Source organism: Sus scrofa, chromosome 18 (assembly GCF_000003025.6).
Source record: "Sus scrofa isolate TJ Tabasco breed Duroc chromosome 18, Sscrofa11.1, whole genome shotgun sequence".
Taxonomy (NCBI): Eukaryota; Metazoa; Chordata; class Mammalia; order Artiodactyla; family Suidae; genus Sus; species Sus scrofa.
The window spans coordinates 17,484,715-17,507,868 of record NC_010460.4 but is presented as its reverse complement, the minus strand read 5'-3'; the positions used below and the strand labels follow the sequence as shown (position 1 = coordinate 17,507,868).

General features: G+C 45.9%; 2 protein-coding genes across 10 annotated transcripts in view; one reads left to right on the top strand and one right to left on the bottom strand.

Annotated features, from left to right (window-relative positions):
* Positions 1 to 14,063, top strand: part of MKLN1 (muskelin 1) — a 338,714-nt gene extending 324,651 nt beyond the window's left edge. For all 9 annotated transcript variants that reach the window (XM_021078931.1, XM_021078932.1, XM_021078930.1 and 6 more), the window contains one exon: positions 1,444 to 14,063. In XM_021078931.1, coding sequence (XP_020934590.1) covers positions 1,444 to 1,565 — 122 coding nt within the window. In that variant the 3' untranslated portion in view covers positions 1,566 to 14,063. The remainder of the gene's footprint in view (positions 1 to 1,443) is intronic.
* Positions 13,362 to 23,154, bottom strand: part of PODXL (podocalyxin like) — a 50,169-nt gene continuing 40,376 nt past the window's right edge. The window contains exons 3-8 of the mRNA XM_003134669.5: positions 22,125 to 22,336; positions 21,787 to 21,858; positions 19,536 to 19,683; positions 19,285 to 19,346; positions 18,865 to 19,032; positions 13,362 to 17,534 (exon numbers count right to left, since the gene is read on the bottom strand). Of these exons, the coding sequence (XP_003134717.3) occupies positions 17,337 to 17,534; positions 18,865 to 19,032; positions 19,285 to 19,346; positions 19,536 to 19,683; positions 21,787 to 21,858; positions 22,125 to 22,336 (860 nt within the window). The 3' untranslated portion in view covers positions 13,362 to 17,336. The remainder of the gene's footprint in view (positions 17,535 to 18,864; positions 19,033 to 19,284; positions 19,347 to 19,535; positions 19,684 to 21,786; positions 21,859 to 22,124; positions 22,337 to 23,154) is intronic.

Here is a 23,154-nt window from a genome sequence, read left to right as displayed (position 1 = left end):
TTCTCCAAGTCCGTGAGTTTCTTTTCTGTGGAAAGGTTTATTTGTGCCATATATTAGATTCCAGATATAAGTGATATCATATGGTGTTTTTCTTTCTCTTTCTGACTTAATTCACTTAGTGTGAGAGCCTCTAGCTCCATCCATGTTGCTGCAAATGTCATTATTTTGTTCTTTCTTAAGGCTGAGTAAGTATTCGATTGTGTATATATACCACATCTTCTTAATCCATTCATCTGTGAATGGACATTTAGTTTGTTTCCATGTCTTGGCTACTGTGAATAGTCCTGCAATGAATATAAATGTATTTCTTAACTCTATATATTCATTCAGTTCTCTGAGACTACTTTCAGCTCTCAGAGACTTCATGATTTTCTTTTTTTTTTTTTTTTTTATCTTTTTACACCTGCAGAGCATATGGAAGTTCCAGGGCTAGAGGTCGAATCAGAGCGGCAGCTAAGGCCTACACCACAGCCATTGCAACACCAGATCTTTAATCCACTGAGCAAGGCCAGGGATCCAACCTACATCCTCACTACGTTGGGTCCTTAGCCCACTGAGCCACAACAGGAACTCCTTAGACCACTTTCCAAAGACACCTTTCATTTTTATTAGGTTTTTATCATCAAAAAATGTTTAGGGGAGTTCCCTTCATGGCCCAGCAGAAACGAATCCAACTAGGAACCATAAGGTTGCAGGTTCGATCCCTGGCCTCGCTCAGTGGGTTAAGGATCTGGTGTTGCCATGAGCTGTGGTGTAGGTCGCAGATGTGGCATGGATCTGCCGTTGCTGTGGCTCTGGCGTAGGCCGACAGCCACTGCTCTGTTTAGACCCCTAGCCTGGGAACCTCCATATGCTGCGGGTGCAGCCCTAAAAAGGACAAAAAGACAAAAAAAAAAAAAAAGTTTAGGATTTCCCTGTGGTGCAATGGGTTAAGGATCTGGTATTGTCACTGCAGTGGCACGGGTCGCTGCTGTGGCACGCACGGGTTTGACCCTTGGTCCAGGAACTTTCACATGCCACCTGTGTGACAAAAACAAATTTCAGTGGTCAAAGCATTAAAAAGTCAGAAAAGAGGAATGAAAATTCCTCAGTGGACTAGAAGAGGAAAATACTTGTAAGGAAAAGAAGATAATTCAGTATTAGTTTCTAAAGTAGTGGTCATTCTGGATGGCGTTCACATAATTACATTTAATCTGCACAATAAGTTTATGACATAAGCAGGATTGTCACAGGTTTATAGCTAAGGCAACAGTTGTGGAAAGTCTGATTACCTTACCCAAGACCATACCACTGCTGGGTAGTAGAGCTAGAATCAGGACTCATGTCTGTCTGATTTCAAAGCCTGATTTGATTTTTGTTTTTCCATTATATGTTGCTGCTTTTCTGTTACATGTTGAGTTTTAACTACAGTGGGTGAGTTTCTTTGTATTTCTTCTTCACCAGGCTTTTCGGATGTGGATCACACCTATGCTCAAAGAACTCAGCTCTTTGACACCTTAGTAAATTTCTTTCCTGACAGCATGACTCCTCCTAAAGGCAACCTGGTGGACCTCATCACACTGTGACTGAAGAATCCCTGGATAGAAATGGAGCACAGGAGTCTGCTTTCAGTGTTTTGGATTTCAACTCTGTTGGCTGACAGTTAGGCTGCAGTGACCGAGGACTGCACCAGAATTTTGAAGGGATCTTTGCTGTCACAAGTTTTAACCCTGTTCTGTCATACCTAACCTCAACCCTATAGTCCTCATCCCATTCCTAAATTAGACTAATAAAGTGAAATTGATATACTTTCCATTTAAATACATATATTTTTTCTTACTTTTAAGAATTCATGAATATAAAAGAAAAAATAATCAGGCAGTATATACCCTTTTCTGATTTTTATTTCATTTTTATATAATTGGGACAAGTAAGCACTGTTCACAGACTCAGTGCTACAAGAATTGGGATTTTGTTGTTGGGTTTTTCGGCCTTTTTTCTTTCTCCTTCCCTCCCATTTCACTTTACCTCGCATCACAGAACTGCTTGTAAGTGATATGTAACATTTGTTTACCTCTTTACTTCATTCTTAACAGTATATAGTTCTGTGGGGCAGTTGATGTATGTTTAAGTGATATATGTGTCTTTGTTGACTAGAGTCTTGTATTACATTAAACAATAGGAGGAACAGAGGGCTCAAATTTATGCTCCTTGTCCTAGAACTAAAAAGTGAAACCTGAGGTTGATCCAGGCACTTATCTGAGATTGGTATATAGTATTTCTATGATGATATATTTTATAGTGGATATTACAAAGCTTTGAGTCACAGAAACCTTAAACAGGCGAGAATATAGTTCAGAACCCTTAAGAGCCATTCTCAAAATTACCAGCAGGAGAATTCTAGTAGTGATTAATATGTTCATTGATACCTTTGTAACAATTTTGGGTGAAAATGACTTTTTCCCCCAGTAGCGCCATGCAGGACCAGGCCTTTGATTTCTTCCCTGTGCTATCTCTTTGTAGCATTTTCATTTGGGAGGGTGAGTTTCCAGAGCTACGCTTTTGTTTATTGCCATACACATTAGCTTCCCTATGTCTACTTCTAAACACTGATATTTTAAAGAATAATGGTTCATAGTTGTCCAGGGGAATGCAACTGACTTGCATTTCATTAAGCACACAGCCCAGGCTTCTTTTAATGGAGAAAAAGAAAAATAGTGGTGCAAATATTTTTTTATCAAACTGAGGCAGATGGGCTTTTCCACTCTTCCTTTTGCTTATTTGTTTTGGTTTTAGTTTGGTTTTTTGATGAGGAGTGGAGGTACATATCATTCCGTGATATGCTGTGGAATGCAATATAGGAAACTTCTACCTGGCCAGTGCTTATTTGCTCAGAAAGTGTGCTGCCTACAACTGATACCCACCCTGCTTAAAGCAAGCTAAGTATAATTAAGTGGCCATCAGTCAGTGGCTCTTCCTAGTGAATGACTTTAGAGAATTTAGTATGTATCTGTGTAGCAAGATTAGGCCTCACCAAAGAGAGAAGAAATTGATTTGCACTTTTGAGAAGTCTCATGTATAAGAATTGGGACTTTTTGTTTTTTGAAGGAAAGAGACTTTGAGGTCCCTCTTCAGTCTGTTGATATTACGTGGTTTCATGAAAGTCTTTGGGAGTAGACAAAAATATACCTGTCTTAGTTCCAGGCTTGAATCTTGGGCTCCTTGGCTTTCCAAGCATATCCCAAAGCAATCAGTAGTGATTTATTAAACAATTAGATTTGTTCCTTACTTATGAAAGATATAATACATAATTCAGTAAATACTAAGTTGTGTAGCTGCAGAATAACCAACTGACTTTACAGGTGAGCAGATAGAATCTACTTACATACTTACACAGCTTCATAAAGGATTTCCCTGAATGACATAAAACATTAATATTGCTAATATTGTAGCCTGTTGAACTTGCTAAGAATTTCTGAATTTAAAAAGCTCTAGTTTTGCTTACTATGAGTTCTGGCACTTTAAAAACAGTAACCAAATGAAATTCTGCTGCCCTCCACCATTTATTTTTATGGTCATTTTTTCCATTAGTTCCTTAGACTCTATATTTACAGGGAACTCAGTTCTTGAACTCAGTGATTTTGCTTTTATTTTTCCCCAACTCTACTAGCTGGTTTTTGTTGTTGTTGTTGTTTCTTTTGTTTTTTGTTTTTTTTGTTTTTGTTTTTGTTTTTTTTGTCTTTTTGCTATTTCTTGGGCTGCTCCTGCGGCATATGGAGGTTCCCAGGCTAGGGATCCAATCGGAGCTGTCGCCACTGGCCTGCACCAGTGCCACAGCAACACGGGATCCGAGCTGCGTCTGCAACCTGCACCACAGCTCACGGCAATGCCGGATCATTAACCCACTGAGCAAGGTCAGGGACCGAACCCGCAACCTCATGGTTCCTAGTCGGATTCGTTAACCACTGCGCCACGACGGGAACTCCTAGCTGTGTTTTTAAACAGGCTTGTTTTTAGTTTCATCTTTCTCACTTAAAAGCTTTTCCCTTTTCTTCAGTTATAGAATTTTTTTTCACTAACATGTTTAAATGGAGTTGAGTCATAGCAAACCATTTAGTGTTGCTTAAGTGACATAGACTGTACTTAGCAGGCTATTGTCTAGATAAGTCAGAATGTGTACTGTGGAGCTTGAATGGGGCGCTGCTGGTAATGATTGCGGGAGAATGTAGGGCTTCATTATATCCATGACCAGGATTGACACATTGCTCACCTTTCACATCAGAGCCCTGATCTGAAACCTGTTTATATAGTGTGGAGCTACCTGTGTTTCCAAGTATTCCAGCAGTATAAATTAAATAATCTAATTTGGTATTTAGATACATTGTTGAGGTAGCCAAATATCTATGCTTTCCTGCTTAATTCTTCGATGCTAGCTTAGTTAGTCCCAGATTCAAACACCTTGTTTTAGATGAACTAGTGGTGGTACAATTTGCTCAATTTCATTATCCCTAGCTTCAAGTCCATGCCCATTTCTCTTTTTCCTAGTGGAATTTTTTTTTTTTTTTTTTTTTTTTTTTTGGCCATAGCATGTGGCCAGGTCAGGGGTTGAACCTGTACCACAGCAGGGACCCAAGCTGCTGCAATGACAACACCGGGTCCTTAACCTGAGCCACAGGGGAACTCCTCCAATGGAATATATTACTCCAAAAAAAGTAAACTAGAAATAAGCTAGAGCTCTCATATTATTTTCAGTGCTTGTACTTCATGAGAAATTATCTGATTTGCAAGATACTTCTAAAGTGCATTTGCATTTTGTAGAATAACAGAGACCTCCTGTGGCCAGCTTGATTAATTCAAATACATCCGTTTCTTATGAAGCAAAGAAATTCAGACTTGGGTGCCTAACTCCGTGCTAAAGCTGACAGTATTAACTTTTAACAAGGTCTTTTTTGACCTGGTTTTCATTAGAACTGACTTGCCCATGTCTGATAAGTCAAAACTAATAGAAAACATTAGAAAGTTGATTTATCATGGGAAGTCTGGTTGGGTTTAGAGCTCAGTAATTTAAGATTGTAAAACTGCGTTCTTCAGTGAAATACGTCTGCTGAATATAAATAGTTTGCCAGCTTATCTGTCTTGTGGATCTCTTCTCATCTGCCTTAAAAGTTCTATTTATAGATACATTAATAGTTTCATGTTTTAAAATCTAATTTACAAATAAAAACTAGTTTGAGGCACTTCATCATTTGGTGAGAGATTGAGAATGATGGCTGATGAATCAAAAAGCACTTGGAAAGGAATATGTATCTGATTTTTTCTGAATTATTTTCAGTGTCATGGTTAATTACGTGACGAAGTCACCCTATAATTATTCTTAACACCATGTGAAATTCATTGGGTAATTGTGGGTCATTTGATTATTTCCTGGGTGAATGTTGTATTAACTCTAGCTGGTTGAATGCTGCAGGGCAGTTGAGAATTAAATTTGGAATTGATTTCTGTGGTAGAGGATCATTACGTTGGTTGCGTACTCGAAACAAGATCATCTAGCTATTAAAAATAAATCATTTGTTAACTCTTCTTAAAAAATACGTGTTCATATGCAGTTTCTTCCTTTTGCAGACATTCTGGCCTGCACGTTCCCTAAGTGTTCAGTTTTTAAGATAGTCCTTGATCTGAAAAGTGCAGGCTCCCTCAGAAAAAGTTTGTAGTTATTAGAGGAGCAATCATAGAGGGTCTGCGTGTGACAACAGTTGTAGATTACGTCTTTGGGTTCTTTCACTCACAATTTTTATAGTCACATAACCTTATTCTTGGGTGATTTTTGACTGTGGCCTGCCTCTCACTATTATTTGTATGAATGCTGAAATGATGTGGAAGTTTTAAAGTTTGTTGAAATGATTCATTAGGAGCTAACTAGATCAGAACATTTGTTTTAGCGAGGAAGAGTCATGATTGCAGTTTATTGATTTCTTCACCAAATGCTTTCTCATTTTTTTCCAAAAAATAAAACTATCTTAAGAGATTTTATTCATACATAATCTTTAAACCTTGATTTCTTCCTACCCACCAAATACTTTCAATTGTTTTCATTATTTTTCTTAGCTCATCTGGCTTTATTCTTTGCTTTTTTAGCACTAAACTTCCTAGATTTTCTGTGGCATTGCTTACAAGTGTTACACTCCTTGCAGAAAACAGGTCAAAATCTGAGGCAAACATGCTCTTTTATCCTTGTTTACAACAACAGAATAGTGAAATTAAAAATCGTACATTATTATAGAATTTGTAATGTTCAGGCACTGCTATAAAAAATACTTGAACCATTTTCACTTAGGGAATAGTAATACAGCTGTAGAAGCTTTAGGAAAGGAGCCAGTGTTGGCTGCTGTCCCTGGCACTAGGACATACAGTCATAAAACTGTTGATAAGGTGCAAGTTTCATAGCAGAGCTCATAGAATTCAGCACTTCACCAGAATGTCCATTTGCCTATTGTCCTCTCTGTATTTTTAGCCTTTTCCCCCACTCCGACCTCCCCGAGTAGCATTGATTTTCTGCTAAAGTTGGAATTTGTGTGAAGAATTCACTTTTAATTTCTGAGATAACTGAATATCAGGAATAGCTTTGCTTGCTATGAATTTGATATTCATTTTTTCTTAAATAAAATTAGTGATCTTATAAATGTCTCTCCCCCTCGAGAATGTGCGTTTAGCTCGAATTCTGAATGACAAAGTCTTATTCCCAATCATAGCCAGTGATGAAACCCTCTGACAATAAATTCTATAGCCCTTAACCCAAGGAGTTTACAGTAAACTAGGTTTTCTAGTGGTGCAGAAATATCTTTGTGGAAAAGCACGTCACTGTCTGTCTTTTTCTGTCAGGTAAAACTCTGCAGTTATAGATCTTGAACTGGATCCCAATTCAGAACTTAAGAACTTCAACACTAAAGGGTAGCTCTAGTTCATCTTCTACAACAGTTATTATTTGAAATAAGATTTCCAAATCTATGCTATCATGTCCTCAAACACTATCTTAACTGTATTGAAAATAGAACGTCATATGGCTGTTATCTAAGGACTGAGGTCAGCAACAAAAAAAGTGGGTGGTGTTTAGCAGAGAAGTAGGCCACTTCTATCACTTGTAATTGTGAACTAATTTGTCTTTTTATTTGCTGGACAAACAGTCTCCATGAACTTGTGCACGATGTCCTGTTTTGCCTATCTGTGGCATTTTTACTTGGAGATAGTGAACTTCAGGAACAGAACTAGAGAGAATGAGGGTATGTTAGAGGAAGAATAAAATAGGAGCTTTTTGCTCATGGATCTGAAGGTCCACAAATCTAAAACAAAAGAAAGCTCTTCATTTATAACCCTAAATTTAATGCAGTGCTGAGAAGAAGAGGATCAAAAGGGATCAAAGTTCAGTTATTCTGAATAGTCTTTGGAAAGCAGCATTTCTTGGTTAATCGCTTTTCTTACCATCTCCCAAATACTTGATAGCGATCTTAAAACAGAAAACCCAGGGTAATAGGCTCTAGATCTTAAACTAGGTGAGCAGTTTCTTTTTTTTCTTTTTTTGTCTTTTGTCTTTTTAGGCCTGCACCTGCAGCATATAGAGATTCCCAGGCTGGATCAGAGCTGTAGCTGCCAGCCTACACCACAGCAATGCCAGATCCTTAACCCACTGAGCGAGTCCAGGGATCAAACCTGCAACCCCATGGTTCCTAGTCGGATTCATCTCCACTGTGCCACGACGGGAACTCCAGGTGAGCAGATTTTTACGTACAGCTGAGTTCCTTGATAAGGATCCAGAGGGAAAATCAGCAGTAAAACATTTTAACATGCAGTTTTGGGGGCGCCCAGGAGACTCGCTTTTTCAAAAAGTTTAACCTCTTACTGCAACACTGCTCGGTACCATCTGGGATGCTAGCATTCACAGCAGTTAGTTCGGATATCTGAGCTGTCTGCCACATGAATACCAGCCTGAGGAGATCATCATTCTTCAGTATCATTCAGTGCTTAACGAGTGCCAAATTAACTGGCAGGGAGGAAAAACGCTAATACACTGAACAGGCTTGTGTGCATGATTAAGGAGCTACTCAAGTAACCAATTTTGAGCTTAATTTCACTCCTTTGTTAACAAATCTCAAGAAAGCCTTTGTTACAGTTTCACTAGTAGTCATTTGGTTGGTGTTCATTTTCCAGCCCTTTAAAATAGGAAGAAAATTGTAATTTCATGTTCAACTTCTAACCCATACAGAATTGCACTGACATCAATTTAGTTTCCATGTTTTAAAATAATTATACATAGTCCAAAGGGTCTCTGTTTATTCTACTTTGCCAGGAAATACATGAGTTCTGGGCTTGGCCTTAGAAGTATGTAATAATTTTGGCTTATTCTGTAGGTTTCCTCCACATCTATAATATGATTAATTAGAGACGGTATCTAGAATAAGTTCAACTCCATTGCAACTGGCAGAGCTTTATAAATTCATTTTGCAACAAAGGAAAAGACCTTATACCATCAGGGCCCTGCCATCAGATTTTGGCAAGTGACTGTTTTAGCGCGTTGCCCTGTAGTTGCTGTGTTTACCTTATTAAGATGAAAGAAGGAAAACTGAGGGCAGAGGTATGTAGCTTTATATTTCCTGAATTGCCTCTTTTAGAAGTCTTAGAGAACTTGCATCTTTGTAAAGGCTTGGCTTAATTTTACACACACATATTAACTACACTTGCAAGAGCACTGAATACAAAGTTATAAGACATGTTAAAGTAATTGTATACCCAACCCCAAATTCAGTAGTAGGGTATTAAAGTCCAAATGTTTAAATGTGGGTAGTCTATGGGGAAGATACATGTTTTTGAAAGTCATATACATATTTCCTCTTTGAGATATATTTTTCTTTCAAAAACAAGAAAAACGACCTAGTGACCAGTTGTAAATTGTTTTCTCCCTCAATTGTAAACCACCCTTTAGTGAAATAAAAGTGGACTCTCTTAGGCGTTACATTTAGCTTGACCAAGAGATGCTGTGATTGTGTCATTCTTTAAGCCTGATTGCTTTTTTGACTTATGTAAAATGTCTTTTCAATGGAATGAAAATAGCATAGTATTAATTTTCCTTTACATATTGTCTTCAGCTCAGTGTAGAAATTGTAAAGTAATGAGACATGTTTCTATGAGCAGATTCTTTGATGGAGATAGGTTTTTCTTCCCTGTCACCACTTCAAAATCTGTACAACTGAATCTGCAGCCTCAGAAGAGTACAGGAAAGCTTAGGGTCTCCTTTTCTTGTGTTGATCTTGGCTACAAAAAATTTTCCATCTTTTCAATGGAAGTGTGTGTGTTATATGCAGCTTGGGAAAGATGTTAGTTTTTTTGTTTGTTTGTTTGTTTGTTTGTTTGTTTTTTAAGTCAACTATTAACAAATTCGAAGTACTTATTGGCCAGAAATGAAGATCTCTTTAGATAGAGATAGAGCCTCAAAACCAAAGTTGGACTGGAGATTAGGTTGAGAGGGAAGATGAAGCTCCATCCATAGCCAATAGAACCGTGTCTTTCTGGGTCTGCTTTTTAATGCTATTGAGAGCTCCTTTTCTGTTCCAACAGCTCCTAGACTGGAAATAGGATATTACAGTGAAAGTTGTAGAGCGCCGAACATCTTTTATGGGCCTTTTCGATAACAACATGTTGTTTTTTACGATTGAAAAAATATTTATCATAGAAATTTAGGAAATTATTACTGAAGTAAAGAAAGCAAGCCACTATTATTTAACTGGTGAGACTCAGGCATTTTATTTTCCTGACTTTCTTCTGTTACCCAACATGGTGAAGGCCGGAAGAAGTAAAACGAAACAAAAATCTTGACAGAGCCCTTCCTCCTCGTCTTTTACCGCACGTGTGGAGTCTCAGCCCTTGCTATATTCCTTTAAAGAAAGCGTTGCCCTTTTCTAGACAGTCCGAAAGCAATTCTGTTGATATATATCTTTCAAGCCTAAATTATAGATGTATTACCCCAAAGCTGCCTTGTTCAGGTCATTGGATGTTTTATCTCAAAGATTAATTTGAATTTTTCAGCCCTTTTTGCACCATTATAGAAGTTTGGAGCATAGTCCCACCCATGAAGAGCTTTCTGTTTAGATGGACTTTTTAATATGATGAAACTCACACCCAGAAAGGATGAAGTACTTTTGAAAGGCCAAGTGTACGCAAAGCAAAACAGACAAATTTAACGTCAAGTATATAAATAAGGAATCCTTGAAAACCAGAGCTCCCTTACCGTGCTTAGCAAACGTCTCTCCCCCAAAAAAACGCATTCTTCTGTTTACCAGCTAAGATTTAGGATGTTTGTATTTCATTAGTCCTTTTCTTAACGTATGAAGGAAGAAACTGCAGCCTTTCAGGTTCTATTCCTTCCTTTCCCCTCAGTAGCGACCTGCATCCCGTACCTAAACCAGAAGTGGAAATCGCGAGGGTGGGAAGTCCGGAACACCCGGCATGAGCTAGTCGGAGGTTTTAAACAGGAGTGTTTTGAGACATCAGGTGTCTTCTCACATCATTCTTGTTCTAAGTCATTGTTGGGCTGTGTTGCGTGTGTTTTGCAGTCTTCTCCACCCCTCTCATGATCCTCCTTGCTTTAATCTTATTTTCAACCAATCCATATGGGCTTTTTAGGTTTTCGTTTTGTTTTGTTTCTTAGTACAAATAATGTTCTGATCCCAGTTTTGGTGAATGTGTTAACACTGCTTTGTGAATAAAATGAGTGATCTGCTGAACAATTGCAGTTGTAGAATTATGTTGTATGTAATGTACATATGGAGAAAGAATGTATTTTGTTCATTTTCTTAATAAAAAGTTATATATGGACGCTAAAAGATGTGCCTTGTGTTTGAAAAAACTGCTTTCGAAGTCACCTTTTTAAATGTTTGTATACTTTGCGATTGTCAATATTTTTCCCCAAAACAGGTGAGTTTTATTCAGACTTCCAAAGACAGAAAAAATATATGCTGTAGAAGAGCCTCGCTTTCATTGAGGCAGTTCTAAAACAAAGACGTTCTGGTGGCTCTTTCAAAGCGTCTAGGGGAAATTTCCATTTTTAAAGAATGCTGGTAAGTTATTTCCTCAAATGGTGGGTTTTTTAAAAATCTGCTGTCAGTGACCAGCAGATATTTTATCTGTATGGTAAATTTGGACGTGTGTTTCCCAGGTTTTCTTTAAGGGGGACATATTTGTACAGGTAGGAACTAGAAGAAAAACCTGAACTGAAATAGAAAACTGGAAAAGATAGTAAACAGACCTTGGAGGTGTTGAGAAATTGGGAAAGATTGGGAAAATTCTGGATCCCTGTTTCAGAAGAAGGGGAAAGATTTTAAGGGCTGAACTCTTAAAAAACAAAAATAAGACTCTTTACAAATCAATGTTTTTTCTTTATAAATCAAATAATCCATCGCACTGCATAGCTTTCATTTTTAGAGTGTGCTTTAAGCATGGCTCATAAGTAACATTTCTTTTGTTTTCAAAACAGGAAAACATGATATGCAGTGATAAGGTGAGGAATTGGCCTTTCCTGGGTTAATCCTCCGGAGGATGGAAATATGGGTCACCACTTCCTCTCCCTTGACGTATTTGTCATCTGGTGGGACGGTAGCGAATAAGCAAAGAGGGCTTTGTGTTTAACACAGTTGAGATGCCAACGACTCCCACGTCGAGTGTGGAAACCTACCGGAGACTTCCTTCTACCGGGCTCTCACCCGGGAAGAGCAAAGGCGGTGAGTTCTATCCTTTGCAGACCCATTCTAGTTATAAGGAAGAAAGAAAAGCCATACAAGTGGCCTGTCCACTGCTGTGCTGGTAAGTTTTGATGGTTGACAAAACCCAAGAGGGGAGATGGGACACTTGGTAATGTCTGCGGCACCTGCCCTCTGCACGTGGGCTGTGAGGATGGGTAGCCCAGGGCAGGGGTCAGGAACCCTGGGCTTACTTCTAGATCCACACGTGACTTCCGCGTAGCACTGGAAGTCTCAACTCCTTTCTCCACCTTTTAAATGTTGGCAGCTAGGAGTCTATTTGCTAGGATCCCACTAACTTTTTAATCTATGAAATGTCAAGGTTGTTGAAAAATAGCCATCTCTGTATTTATCACTACGTTACAGTAGCCAGTCCTACTCATTATTTACTCTGGTCCCCCTTGGGGTTCAAAAGAAACACATGGTTTGGAAGGGTTATGAGTGACAAGGGGACATGGCAAAACAATGCCTCTTGGTTGGCAGGGAGGGAGCAGGGTGAATGACCTATTCAGGAAGAGCACGGAGTCTCCGAGCTTTGTGGTCATGATAAGCTATGAATCATTCTCAGAACAGTGTGCCTCAAGCATGGCCAGAGGCCTGCCCGAGTTCCTGGTACTTGTACGTCTTTCTGTGTCCTTGGCACACTCTTGAAGTTAACCTCAAAATACCCCGAACCTGGCTCTGGTCCGCCCTTAAGGCTGTTAACTGCCTTTCTGAACTACAACATAAAAGGGAACTCATACTGTAGCAGTAGTTGCTTTCTAGAAACGCACTTCACCGTTATTGGAACCCAAGCCTTGCTGTGATATTGAGAAAATATAGGGCTGAGAGAGAAAAGATGTAGATTCGAGGCCTAGTGGTACCATTTAAATAGCTGTGTGACTGCAGAATCTCTTGTCTCTGTACCCAGTTTCCCTATGGGCAGAGTGGTGACAATTCAGTGATGACTACATGCGTAAAAATGTTTTGTAAATTATGTCAGGCAAATGGAAGAGATTGTTGCACAGCAACTATGAATATGGGCCAGATTCACCTCAGTTTCCCTTCTGCAAGATGGGAATGAGAAAAGTGTCCTCTTGCAGTGAAGACATAGGTAGATGACGCCACCCAGGAGATGAAAAGGGTCAGGATCACCTTGGACGTCTCCAGCTTAGGGACAGGCAGAGGCTTCTGAAAGATTCTTTTATGGGCAGAACAAGACCAGACCAGACTCGACTCCTTTGTTTTTTGTAGTTTTATTTGCCTTGCTTCTGCCAATGGTTTCAGACCTGGTCAGGGTTCCACAGCCCCCCTGGCATCTCTGGTGGCAGGCATGTCGCTCTCTTATCTGCGGCAGAAGTAGAGGGGGGAGGAAGGGGGTACAACAGTGCTATGAGGGAACTCGAGGCCCTTTCGGCTGGGATCGCCAGGGAGACCTGCCATCCCCTTCAGGGTGGCCCCCTTTCCTTTGAGCTTCGGTCCTTTTCTCTCTCACTCTCTGGAGTTAAGTGGGCGTGACTACGAGCAGAGGTGGCTGCTTGGGTGTCCCATGTCCTCAGGGGCTTCAGTGATAAGACTCGTGCACAAGTGAAGAATGGAAGCCAAGCAAGCAAACTACTAGGGCTTGAACCCGCTTACACGAAAGCACTTTAATTGACAGTATACAATTTCCCAAAATATACTTTCATAAGAAAATGGCAATAATTAAGAGTTTTTACAAACAAGTTTCTCAGTAAATTCCAGTGTACTTTAGACCCCTGTCCACTAAGACACACGCTCCCCCTGTCTGCCGGGCAAACTGTTTAACATTCACCAAGTTAAAAAAAGACCCACAGCAAACTGTAATCCCCTCCTTTCACTCAGTGTTGGGTTTTCACTAAACCCGAGTGAATCAGCTAATAACAAGGTTGAAACACACCACGCCTTTACTCTCCCCCCCTCTCCCTGGTCTGGTTCCCTTTGATCCTTAGTCCTACTGGTAGAAGCTCTTTATGTGAAAGCTCATTCAAAACTATTTCTTGGCAGAAAAGAATTGTTCTTAGACCTACACAGCTCAGAAGATGTACAGCAGATCACTAAGCTTCCTACTTTGTCTTCATGCTCTCCCAGGCTTTGCTACAGGACATTTGGGAAGGGAATTCTGTCCTTTGTGTCATTCTGGTGCCTGCCCTTCATTAGCAGTCCTTAATTTGTTGATTCTGAGGCACACAGCACTGGACAGTCTTCCAACCCAGGTTTTAATCCTGTTTCTGTCACTAAACATGTGATTTTGGCCAAGTCACTTTATCTTTCTGGGCATCAGGCTCTTTATCTGTTTTGTTTTGTTTTTAAAAAAAAAAAAAAAAAAAAAAAAGATGGGCCCGGGGTTCCAAGCAGAGCATTTTGACGCCAACCTTCCCGTACCATGCTGGGACTTCACTGGGGAGGGGGTGAGGATCGTATTTAAAAATAAAAATGCCCAACCTACAAGACAAAGACTTTGTCATCAGCCTGTCTTATATTTCATTTTTCACTTAAAGAAAAACAGACTTGTTATTTCTAGTAAAATAGACATTAACATTCCTGTTTAGGGGGGAAAAAAAGCCATCTCGCTTAGCTAACAAAGGTTTTTACAAAGTATATTCACTCAAAGCAGTGCAGGGTGGATTAACATGTGGCTGTTGTATTTACATTATCAAAAAATAAGTATATATGTATCAGCTTGAACCTGTTTTTCCAAGTTTCTCTACTATATGGTCAAAAAGATAAAGCTCAAGAAGTGGTTTAAATATACTTTCTGCTCACTTTCCTTGTCAAGAGGAGGAAGAATCATCTTGTGTCTAGACTAGATTAAACCCGTATTCTGTCTTATGATGCAAAGAATTTTCTCTACCCCCTTCATAAGCATTGCTGCCTCTCTCCCCTCCCACGCGACAGCGTGCTGCACTAGATTTTGTCTGGTCTCTGGCCTTTTATGCAGTTTAGGGAAACAAGTCTGCCACTGAAATCAAGCTTATAATCTCTCTCTGGCACAACTTTGTTTGCAAGTCATGCTGAGTTCCCGGTGGCGTTCCTCTTCTCTCCTCTCCGCCCCAGAATCTGAATTACCAGATAGCATTAGAAGCCAGCAATGGCGGGGGGAGTAGATGCCCTTTACAGTTACACGACGGTATGGCCTTTGACACGGGTGTCTAGCAGCAAGAGCGAGCCAAGGCAAGTTGCCCCAAAATGCTAGAGCAGTACAATCCAGATGCACCAAAGGAAGAGACTTTCGAACCACCCAAAGCTCTTCGGGGTTCTCGCTGGACAGAGCCACGGTCATTCCTCCTGACCAAGCATCATTTTTACTCTCTAGTCTTTGCAGTCATCGTCTGTCTCCGTAGACCTGGCGCTTGCAGCCTTTGCTTGATTTGCAGAGACATACTTGCTGTACTAATCCGGTCTGGCCTCTCCCAGTGGCCATGATAGAAACACCCCCCACCCCCCCCACCCCGGTAGAAAGAACCAAATAGATCTTTTCCCATTGAAACAATATTTCCTCTTTTACCCCAAACTGGTATTCATCTCCAGCCTGCCAACCTCCAAATACTAGAGAATCAGGACACACACTTGAGGATCCTGGATAGCTTAGTATCTTTCTAGCTCTTGGGAAGCTCACTGGGGGACCTGCTTGAACCTCTGGCCTTCCTCTTCCCCTGGGTATCCAGTGGCTAAAGGCTATGAAGAGGGAATCAAGCAGCCAAGGCAGGCTCACATCCTCCCCTTTAAGAAAAATAACCTGGAGTTTCCAGGTGGCTCAGTGGGTTAAGGATCTGGTGTTGTCACTGCTGTGGCACAGGTTCGATCCCTGACCCAGGAACTTCCACATGCCAAGGGTGTGGCCAAAAAAAAAAGAAAAAAAGAACCTATCTTAAAGCAGATAGCCTATTTTATCAGAACTGCTGCAGCCTGGCCCTGCCTCTACGTACAGGGGGTCCAGCTTCTTTGCCCTGAAGGGACCACTTTCATTCTCCTAAGCAGTTGTGCCTATCTTCCTGGTTGGCTGCAGGGACTTTATCCCCAGGGACAATAGAGAGCATGGGCAAAACAGAATTCCATGCAGGACCCTCTTCTCAAAAAAACCCAAGGAAGCCTCCCTCTGCCCAGTCCTCAGCCCACTGCGCTTCCTCAAGCCCCTCCCCTGGGCAGCAGTCGGCATTACGTTTCCCTGAGATGCCCCCAGAACCTGCGGAAGCACTGGCAGCCAGCCTTGCTAGGAACACAGAGAAGGGGACCCAGCCAGGCCCAGCTCTGCACCCGGACAGAGAGAGGTGGCCGGGAACAGAAAGCCGGGCTGGGGCTGCCCCTCGTGCACCTTGAAGGGCACCTGGCGTTCTAGGCCTTTCTTGCCTGTGCACAGAAGCCTGGAATCTAACTGAAAAGGTCCCAGTGATTTGAGCTTTGGCCTTGGGAGGTGGAGAGCCAGATTCAAAGATCAACGAAAAAAGAAAACAAAACTCTCAGCAGCTTGCCAAGCCCCTAAGTTTCCAAAGAAACAGAGTAAGTAAAGCCTGTCCTTCCTGCTGTTTCAATCGATTGTCTATTTCAGACACATCTCAGCTGCCGGGGCCCCATGAAGCTCTGTCCTTAAGCTGCTGGATCTCAGAGGCTGCGAGCTGGAGCCCCCACCCCATCGCAGGGGCCAAGCAGTGACAACGAAATAGGAACACCTTGCCTTCGGTAGCTGCTGCTGCTTTTGGTGCCCGGTGGGAAGAGGAGGCCTCAAGGAGCGCCTCGGGGGGTGGCCAGGGGACCCATCCTGGGAGGAAGGGGTCCCCCTGTAGGTGGGTGCCTGGGCACACTTGTCCACACTGAGTCCTGTGTGCGTTTGGTCCCAATCTCTGAAGAAATGCCAGGAAATGAGACTCCAGAGCAAGGACAGCAAGGTCACGAGTGACCTGTGTTAGTGCCAGGGGCCCTGGGACGGCGTGGGAATTAAAACTGAGTCAAGGGAGCGGGGACAACAAAGAGGACGGCACACTGGCGGGGGGTGACAGGAGACAGACGACGGGACACACTGGCGGGTGCTGACAGGAGACAGACGACGGGGCCTAGGCTTTGAAGTAATCAGATGCCACCGAGACGAGCCTGCCCTGCTCTCCCCTCCAGCCCATCAGCTCTGGAGGGTGGGCGTTGGGTCGCCACAGCAGCGCAGTGTGCTGGGAACGGGCACCGGGCTGAAGGGAGGAAGCTCTGTTCTCATCCTGACGCTGTCACCCAGGGGCTGGGTGACCTCGACTTTACCCTCTTTGGGCCTCGGTCGCCTGTCTGTGAAATGAAGGAATTCTACCAGGGGGTCTCCAAAGTCCCTCATACGGCTCTTGCCTGACCTCCCAGCGGCACTGAACTCAGGCACTAGTGGGTTATTTTACAAGAAGGTTCTACACAGAAGGTGAATTGTTCAGCTTGAAAAGGGAAAAATTAAGGCCTATGGGGATGGGGAGGCCTGCGAGTCCGCCCGCCCTCCCTCCCCAGTCTTTCCCTCCAAGGGGAAGGATTTTCCTCCCTTGTCCAAACGGCACTTGAGGTGGTTCAGCTGGAGCCCTGTGCGCTGTCGGAGGCCGCCGGCAGACCTGATTAGAGGTGTGTGTCTTCCTCCTCCTCCAGGTCATCCTTGGTCAGGTTGTCCAGAGGGACGATCCAGCTGTCCCCCAGCTCCCCATTGAGGTTGGCCACCTTCTTCTCCTGCATCTCTGATGAGGTCTCCATCACTTCCAGTGTTGGGTTGTCATGGTAACCGTTCTCCACTGTCTGTAGCTCTTCTGTTAGCCGTTGCTGGGGCGAAGGAGATGACCCAAGAAAAAGAGAGTCACTCTTGAGGGCTGGTAGCCTGACTATCGTCTCCACCTTACACCTGTACCCCCCGAATTTAGGAACCTCCATTTGACTAATGTGAGCAACAGGTGCTCCTGGAGGCCATCCTGACTACTGGCCTGCCTTGGGGCTCTTTGAGCTAAGAACTTGCCCAGCATCCTCAAATTCCTAGCTCACCTCCCTTTGCCCTGGTGGCAAATCCATCAAGTCCATGGAGATGAGCTTTTGTTCTTCTTGACTCCCTGGTCCACGTTCTTCCCCTCCTCCAATCCCGTCCCTCCATTCCTCCCCCCAAACTCGTCCTCACCCCCAGTGCTGAGCTGGGACAAATTGGAAGGAGGTGATGTTGATCAGGACCTCTCAAAGGCTGAGCGAGGTGGGGAGAGGAGCACCTGCAGCCATCTCCAGAACCCCGGGGAGAACGCTTTCTCTCTGTCTTTACCCAAGATACAGCCCGGGGTGAACGGGGCCGTCCCTGGGGAAGCTTTTCACAAATCTACTGATCCAGAAATTCTTTTTCTTTTTTTTTTTTTTTTTTTTGGTTTTTAGGGCCACACCCACAGCATAGAGGTTCCCAGCCTAGGGGTCCAATTGGAGCTATAGCTGCCTGCCTACACCACAGCCACGGCAAAGCCAGATCCGAGCCGTATCTGCGACCCACACCATAGCTCAAAACAAAGCCAGATGCCCAACCCACAGAGCGAGACCAGGGATCGAACCCGCAACCTCATGGTTCCTAGTCAGATTCATGTCTGCTGCGCCACAGTGGGAACTCCCAGAGATTCTTTTCAACTGATGTGTGAGGAAGTTAAGCATGGGGATATTTTTTTAAGCTCCCCACAGTGTGCAGCCTGGGTTGAGAACCATGGGCCTGTATGGAACTGCCATGGAGGAATTCTAGAAGGTGGAGGGAACAACGCTTGGTTAGACAGCTACGCCTAGGCTCATTTCTATCAGCGGTGCCTCAGAGCAACTCTGCAGGGTAGATACTGGCCCCACTAAGCAGATGAGAAATCTGAGGCTCAGAGGTCGTACGACGTGCTCAAGGTCACCCAGATGACAGGAGGCAGAGCCCGGGCTTAGGCCAAGTCTTCTTGACTCCCTGGTCCACGTTCTTCCCCTCCACCACGCTGCCTCCAACATTCCAGGCAAGTTTCCATTCCTACGAGGGGCGACCTCTGCCTGTCAGAAAGGGACCGCAGCCCCCTGGCTTTCCTCAAACATGGGAGTAACGGGGTGAGAGTCCTCCGGTGAACCGGGCTGCTTCCTGGCTGGGGGACGAGGGCCTCACCTGGTCCTTCCTCTGGGAGAGGCGCTGGTGGCAGCAGCCGTAGAGGGCCGCGACCAGGAGCAAGAAGGATGCCATGCAGACAATGGTGATGATGAGGGGCATGCTGAACCGGTCCTCCGTCTCCTCTGGTGGCCCTTGGTCACCCAACTGCATGTTTGTGACTCCCACCTGGCCAGGAAGGAGCAAGGTATGTGGCAGAAAACTGGTTCTGGGTCACCTTCTCTCAGATCCCCCATCCGCTCATGAGCTCTTCCGCTGCTCGGGGCTGGGGGGGCCTATGCCTCCGCCCCGTCACCCCTTCTCACCCTGTTGCCTAGATGCTGGCAAGTGCGAGCTTCCTCAGCAATGAGAAAGACCCTGCAGCAAGGGACCCTGGACTCCTGCCCCATCCGTCCCAGCACGTGGGAGGCAGCCACTTACCTCTTTTAGGTCAGCCCACTTGTTCTTCAGCAACTCGAACGTGTCCTTGGGACAGAGCTTTGCTGGGGGGGAGAGGGAGAGGGGCCGCTTCAGTGGTCCAGCCCAGAGGAGTATGCTGAGGGGGAGGATGGCACCCCACCCCCGTCCTCCGGGCGGTGTCTCCCTCTCAGGGGGCCAGGGGTTGACAACTGACCCACCCTTGTGGCTCCTGAGCCATCCCCCCGCCCTGCCCTACAGAGGCCTCAACTCACTGTGGATGGTGATGGATTTGACGGCCACTGACTGGATTTCCGGAACAGGTGCCAGCTGAATATTGCACTGATCTTGAGATGGGTTGAAGGTGGCTTTTGCCGCCTGGCACAGAAGCGTATACAGCTTCGCTCCCACGGGGCTTGACTTCTGTTGTGGGGAGACCCCTGGTGATTCCTCAGGGACCGGACAGCAGCCTGGGCTTGCAGGGCTGCCCTTGGAAGCTGAGGTCAGGAGAGTGCCGTGGCCAGCTGGGGACTGACTCCCTTCTCCAGCCTCAGCTGGGGCCACTCCCAGGCCGGCCGGTGCTCCTGGGCCTCCCCTGCCCTCTCTGCCTCGGGCAGGCGCCTCCCCCAGTCTCCCCACCCCATCTACCTCGCCTGGGGTTGAACGCGACCATCGGCCTGGCGCCCCTTCCTCCCTCAAAGCCCTTTAAGGACCATGACCCTCTGTCATCTCCCTCCCACGAGGACCTGAGGAGTCAAGTCTCTTCTCCGAATCCGCCCCGCCACTGGCCCTCTGGGCCGAGTTCAAAGGCCTCAGGAGGGGAAGCCTTGGCTCAGCTCAAGGTGCTCGACCCCACAGCTGGAGCACGTGTGCACATGCCCTGGGCGGACACTGAAACCACCACACAGGCAGGCGGGGAGAAGAGCGAGGCCGTCGCTGAACAGGGGAACTTGGGAGTATCTGGAAGAGGCACCTGAGGGCATCGTGGAAGGGAGTCTTCTCCATTTCTAATCACGAAGAGCGTGGCTGGTGTGGCTTTAAGGCTGAGGGTGAGGAAACCAAGTGGGAGCAACTTGGCCCCAGCCAGCCACGCCATCTAGAGGCACCTGGAAGTTTCTCTGCCCAGGTTTTGGAACAAGGGAACCAAGACGAGGAAAAGGACCTTAGTGTGGCTCGCCCCCCACACCATCCCGTGGGTTTCTACCTGCCATTTCCCTGGGCTGATTCCCCAGCCTGACACCAGGGAAAGGTCCAGGGCTTTCCTCACTCACAGCAAAGGAAAAGAACGCTTCTGACAACCACACGCACCCCCTGCCAAGGTTCAGCCAAAAAAATGGAGCCAGAGGAAAGACTGGGCAAGCATCAGTGCAAGTCTTTCCTTATCCAATAATCCCAATCCCAGGAGAACACTGCTCCTTTTCTTTTTGGCTTTTTAGGGATGCGCCTGCAGCATATGTAAGTTCCCAGGGCAGGGGTCGAATCGGAGCTACAGCTGCCAGCCTACACCACGGCCCCAGCAATGCAGGATCTTTAACCCACTGAGCAAGGAAGGGATCAAACCCACATCTAATGGACATGAGTCAGGTTCACTACCATGGAGCCAGATGGGAACTTCCACTGCTCCCTTTTAAAACTCCAGTCTAAGTGTACGTTTTTCTAGTTCGCTTGGAAATTTTCAGCAAAATGGACACCCCAAAGAAAACAAAGGCAGAAAACACACATAGCATTAAAGTAGTGTAAACCCAAGTTTCCCATCCTTTGGAAAGCATGCCCTGTTCTACTTCCTATGGGTGTTTGCCAAAATAGCCACTGACCAGGAGAGGGCAGCAGTGACCCATCCATCACCAGTACTCCGCTATTTACCAAGTAAGCACTGAGGTAGGCAGACATCCCCAGACTAAGGCCCTTAATCCTAGGGAGACTTGCAGTCTGAAGGCAATGGACACACTGCCACTCTCCCTTTAATTCGCATGTACGCACACGTGATGACAGCACCTGGCACAAAGAGGACATGCACACACCACCCGGAGTGGAAGGACAACAGCTGGCAAGGGATTCCCCCAGGTTAGAGGGAGCCCATCACCTAAGACATGGACCAGGAAATATAAAGCCACAGGCTACCGGGCCAGGAGTTAGGCAGACTGAGCCACTCATTTTCAATGGAGGCCTTCGAAGCCCAAAGAGATGGACTTAACAAAGTCACGCCCTGAGCTGGAAGCAAACAGGACTTAAGACCTGGGGTCTCCAGACTCTCAGACCCCTGGGAAGTGAAAGCCCACGAGCCCCGGTGCTGGTGCCCCTGTAAGAGCCCGGAGGGGGGCTTTCCTCGGGAAGTCTGAACCTCGCTCCGGCCCCCCAAGATGTGAAGGGACCACGTCCTGCCAGGAAAAAGAACGCACTCCCAGCTCCCTGCTAGAAGGAACACCTCATTCCCTCTACCTGCCGCAAGCCCACTGCGCACGCGCGTCTGGGGCTCCCGGGCGGGGCGGGGCGGGGCGCGCGGTGGGAGGGGGGGCAGCTACTCACACAGAGGTCGGCTTTGGAGAAGTTCAGGACGAACGTCTCCTCACTCAGCCTTTCAGGAGCACTGCACTGTATCTGCAAGAAGCCACGGGAGTGAAGGGGGGCTGAGCCTGACAGGATCTCGGCTTGGGCCCCTCCGGCCGTCCCTCCCCAGGAGTCCGGGGCCAGCGGGGCGCCCGCCGGCGGCAGCGGCGTCCCCGGCCGTCCTGCCGTCCAAGCCAGAGGCCAGCAAAGCCGGGACAGTGGGTGAACGATGACCCTCCTCACAGCCCCACCGGGGACCCCGAGGGGAAGGGAAGGGCGGAAATGCTCCTCTGGCGGCCCCCCGGCGGCGCTCCTACCTCTACCCCGCTTGCTGAGGCGGGAGGAGGGAGGCTGGCGGTGGGAGAGGCTGCCGACACCAGCCGAGGGCTGGAACGCGTGGGGCCCCGGGCGGGAGGTGCGGTCCTGGGTCCTGAGGCAGAGCCTGTGGGCTGAGGAGCCGTAGGGGTGTCAGGGAGCACCGGCGGCTCGCTGGGGATACGCTGGGTTCCTCGTGAGGTAACCGGTGGCGCTACAATCGGGACAGCAAAGGTTATGAGAAAAGGTGGGTGGTACCTGGAATTGGAAAGAACAGGCTTCCTTGCTCTGAGGTGTCTGAGGTTCTCTGGCTGCAGCCCCCACCTGGGTCACAAGCTGTGCGGAAGAAGAGGCAGACGGATCCGGCGCCACACCTACTGTCCATGACCCACGACCGGACGCGCACGCGGATGAGCCCGTGTAGGAACCCGCAGAAGTTAACAGCAGCAGTGACGGTGACGGTGGCGGCAAGGGCTACCGTTAACTGAGCACTGACTTGTGTGAGGGTCCTAAGCGCTTCAAAGGTACTTGCTCATTTAATCCTCACAACAACCCTGTGAGGAAGGTGCCATAAGTACCCCTATTTCACAAGCAAGGATGCGTTCCCGTTGTGGCGCAGTGGTTAACGAATCCGACTAGGAACCATGAGGTTGTGGGTTTGATCCCTGACCTCGCTCACCGGGTTAAGGATCCGGCGTTGCCAGTGAGCTGTGGTCGCAGATGTGGTTCGGATCCTGCATCGCTGTGGCTGTGGTGTAGGCCGGGGGCTGCTTAGACCCCTAGCCTGGGATCCATATGCTGTGGGTGTGGCCCTAGAAAAGGCAAAAAAGATAAATAAACAAGGAAACCAAGGCTCAGAGGAATTCGAGGAAATGCATGCCTGTCACAGGCTAACAAGTGGCAGAGCAGGGGTCTGAATCCACGTTTATCCCACCCAGAGCCCTTTGCTCTTACCTCAGGACGCCGCCTCAACACTCACCCAAACTACCTGGGGGAGTTACTCAAAATGCAGATTCTCAGGTTCACACCCCA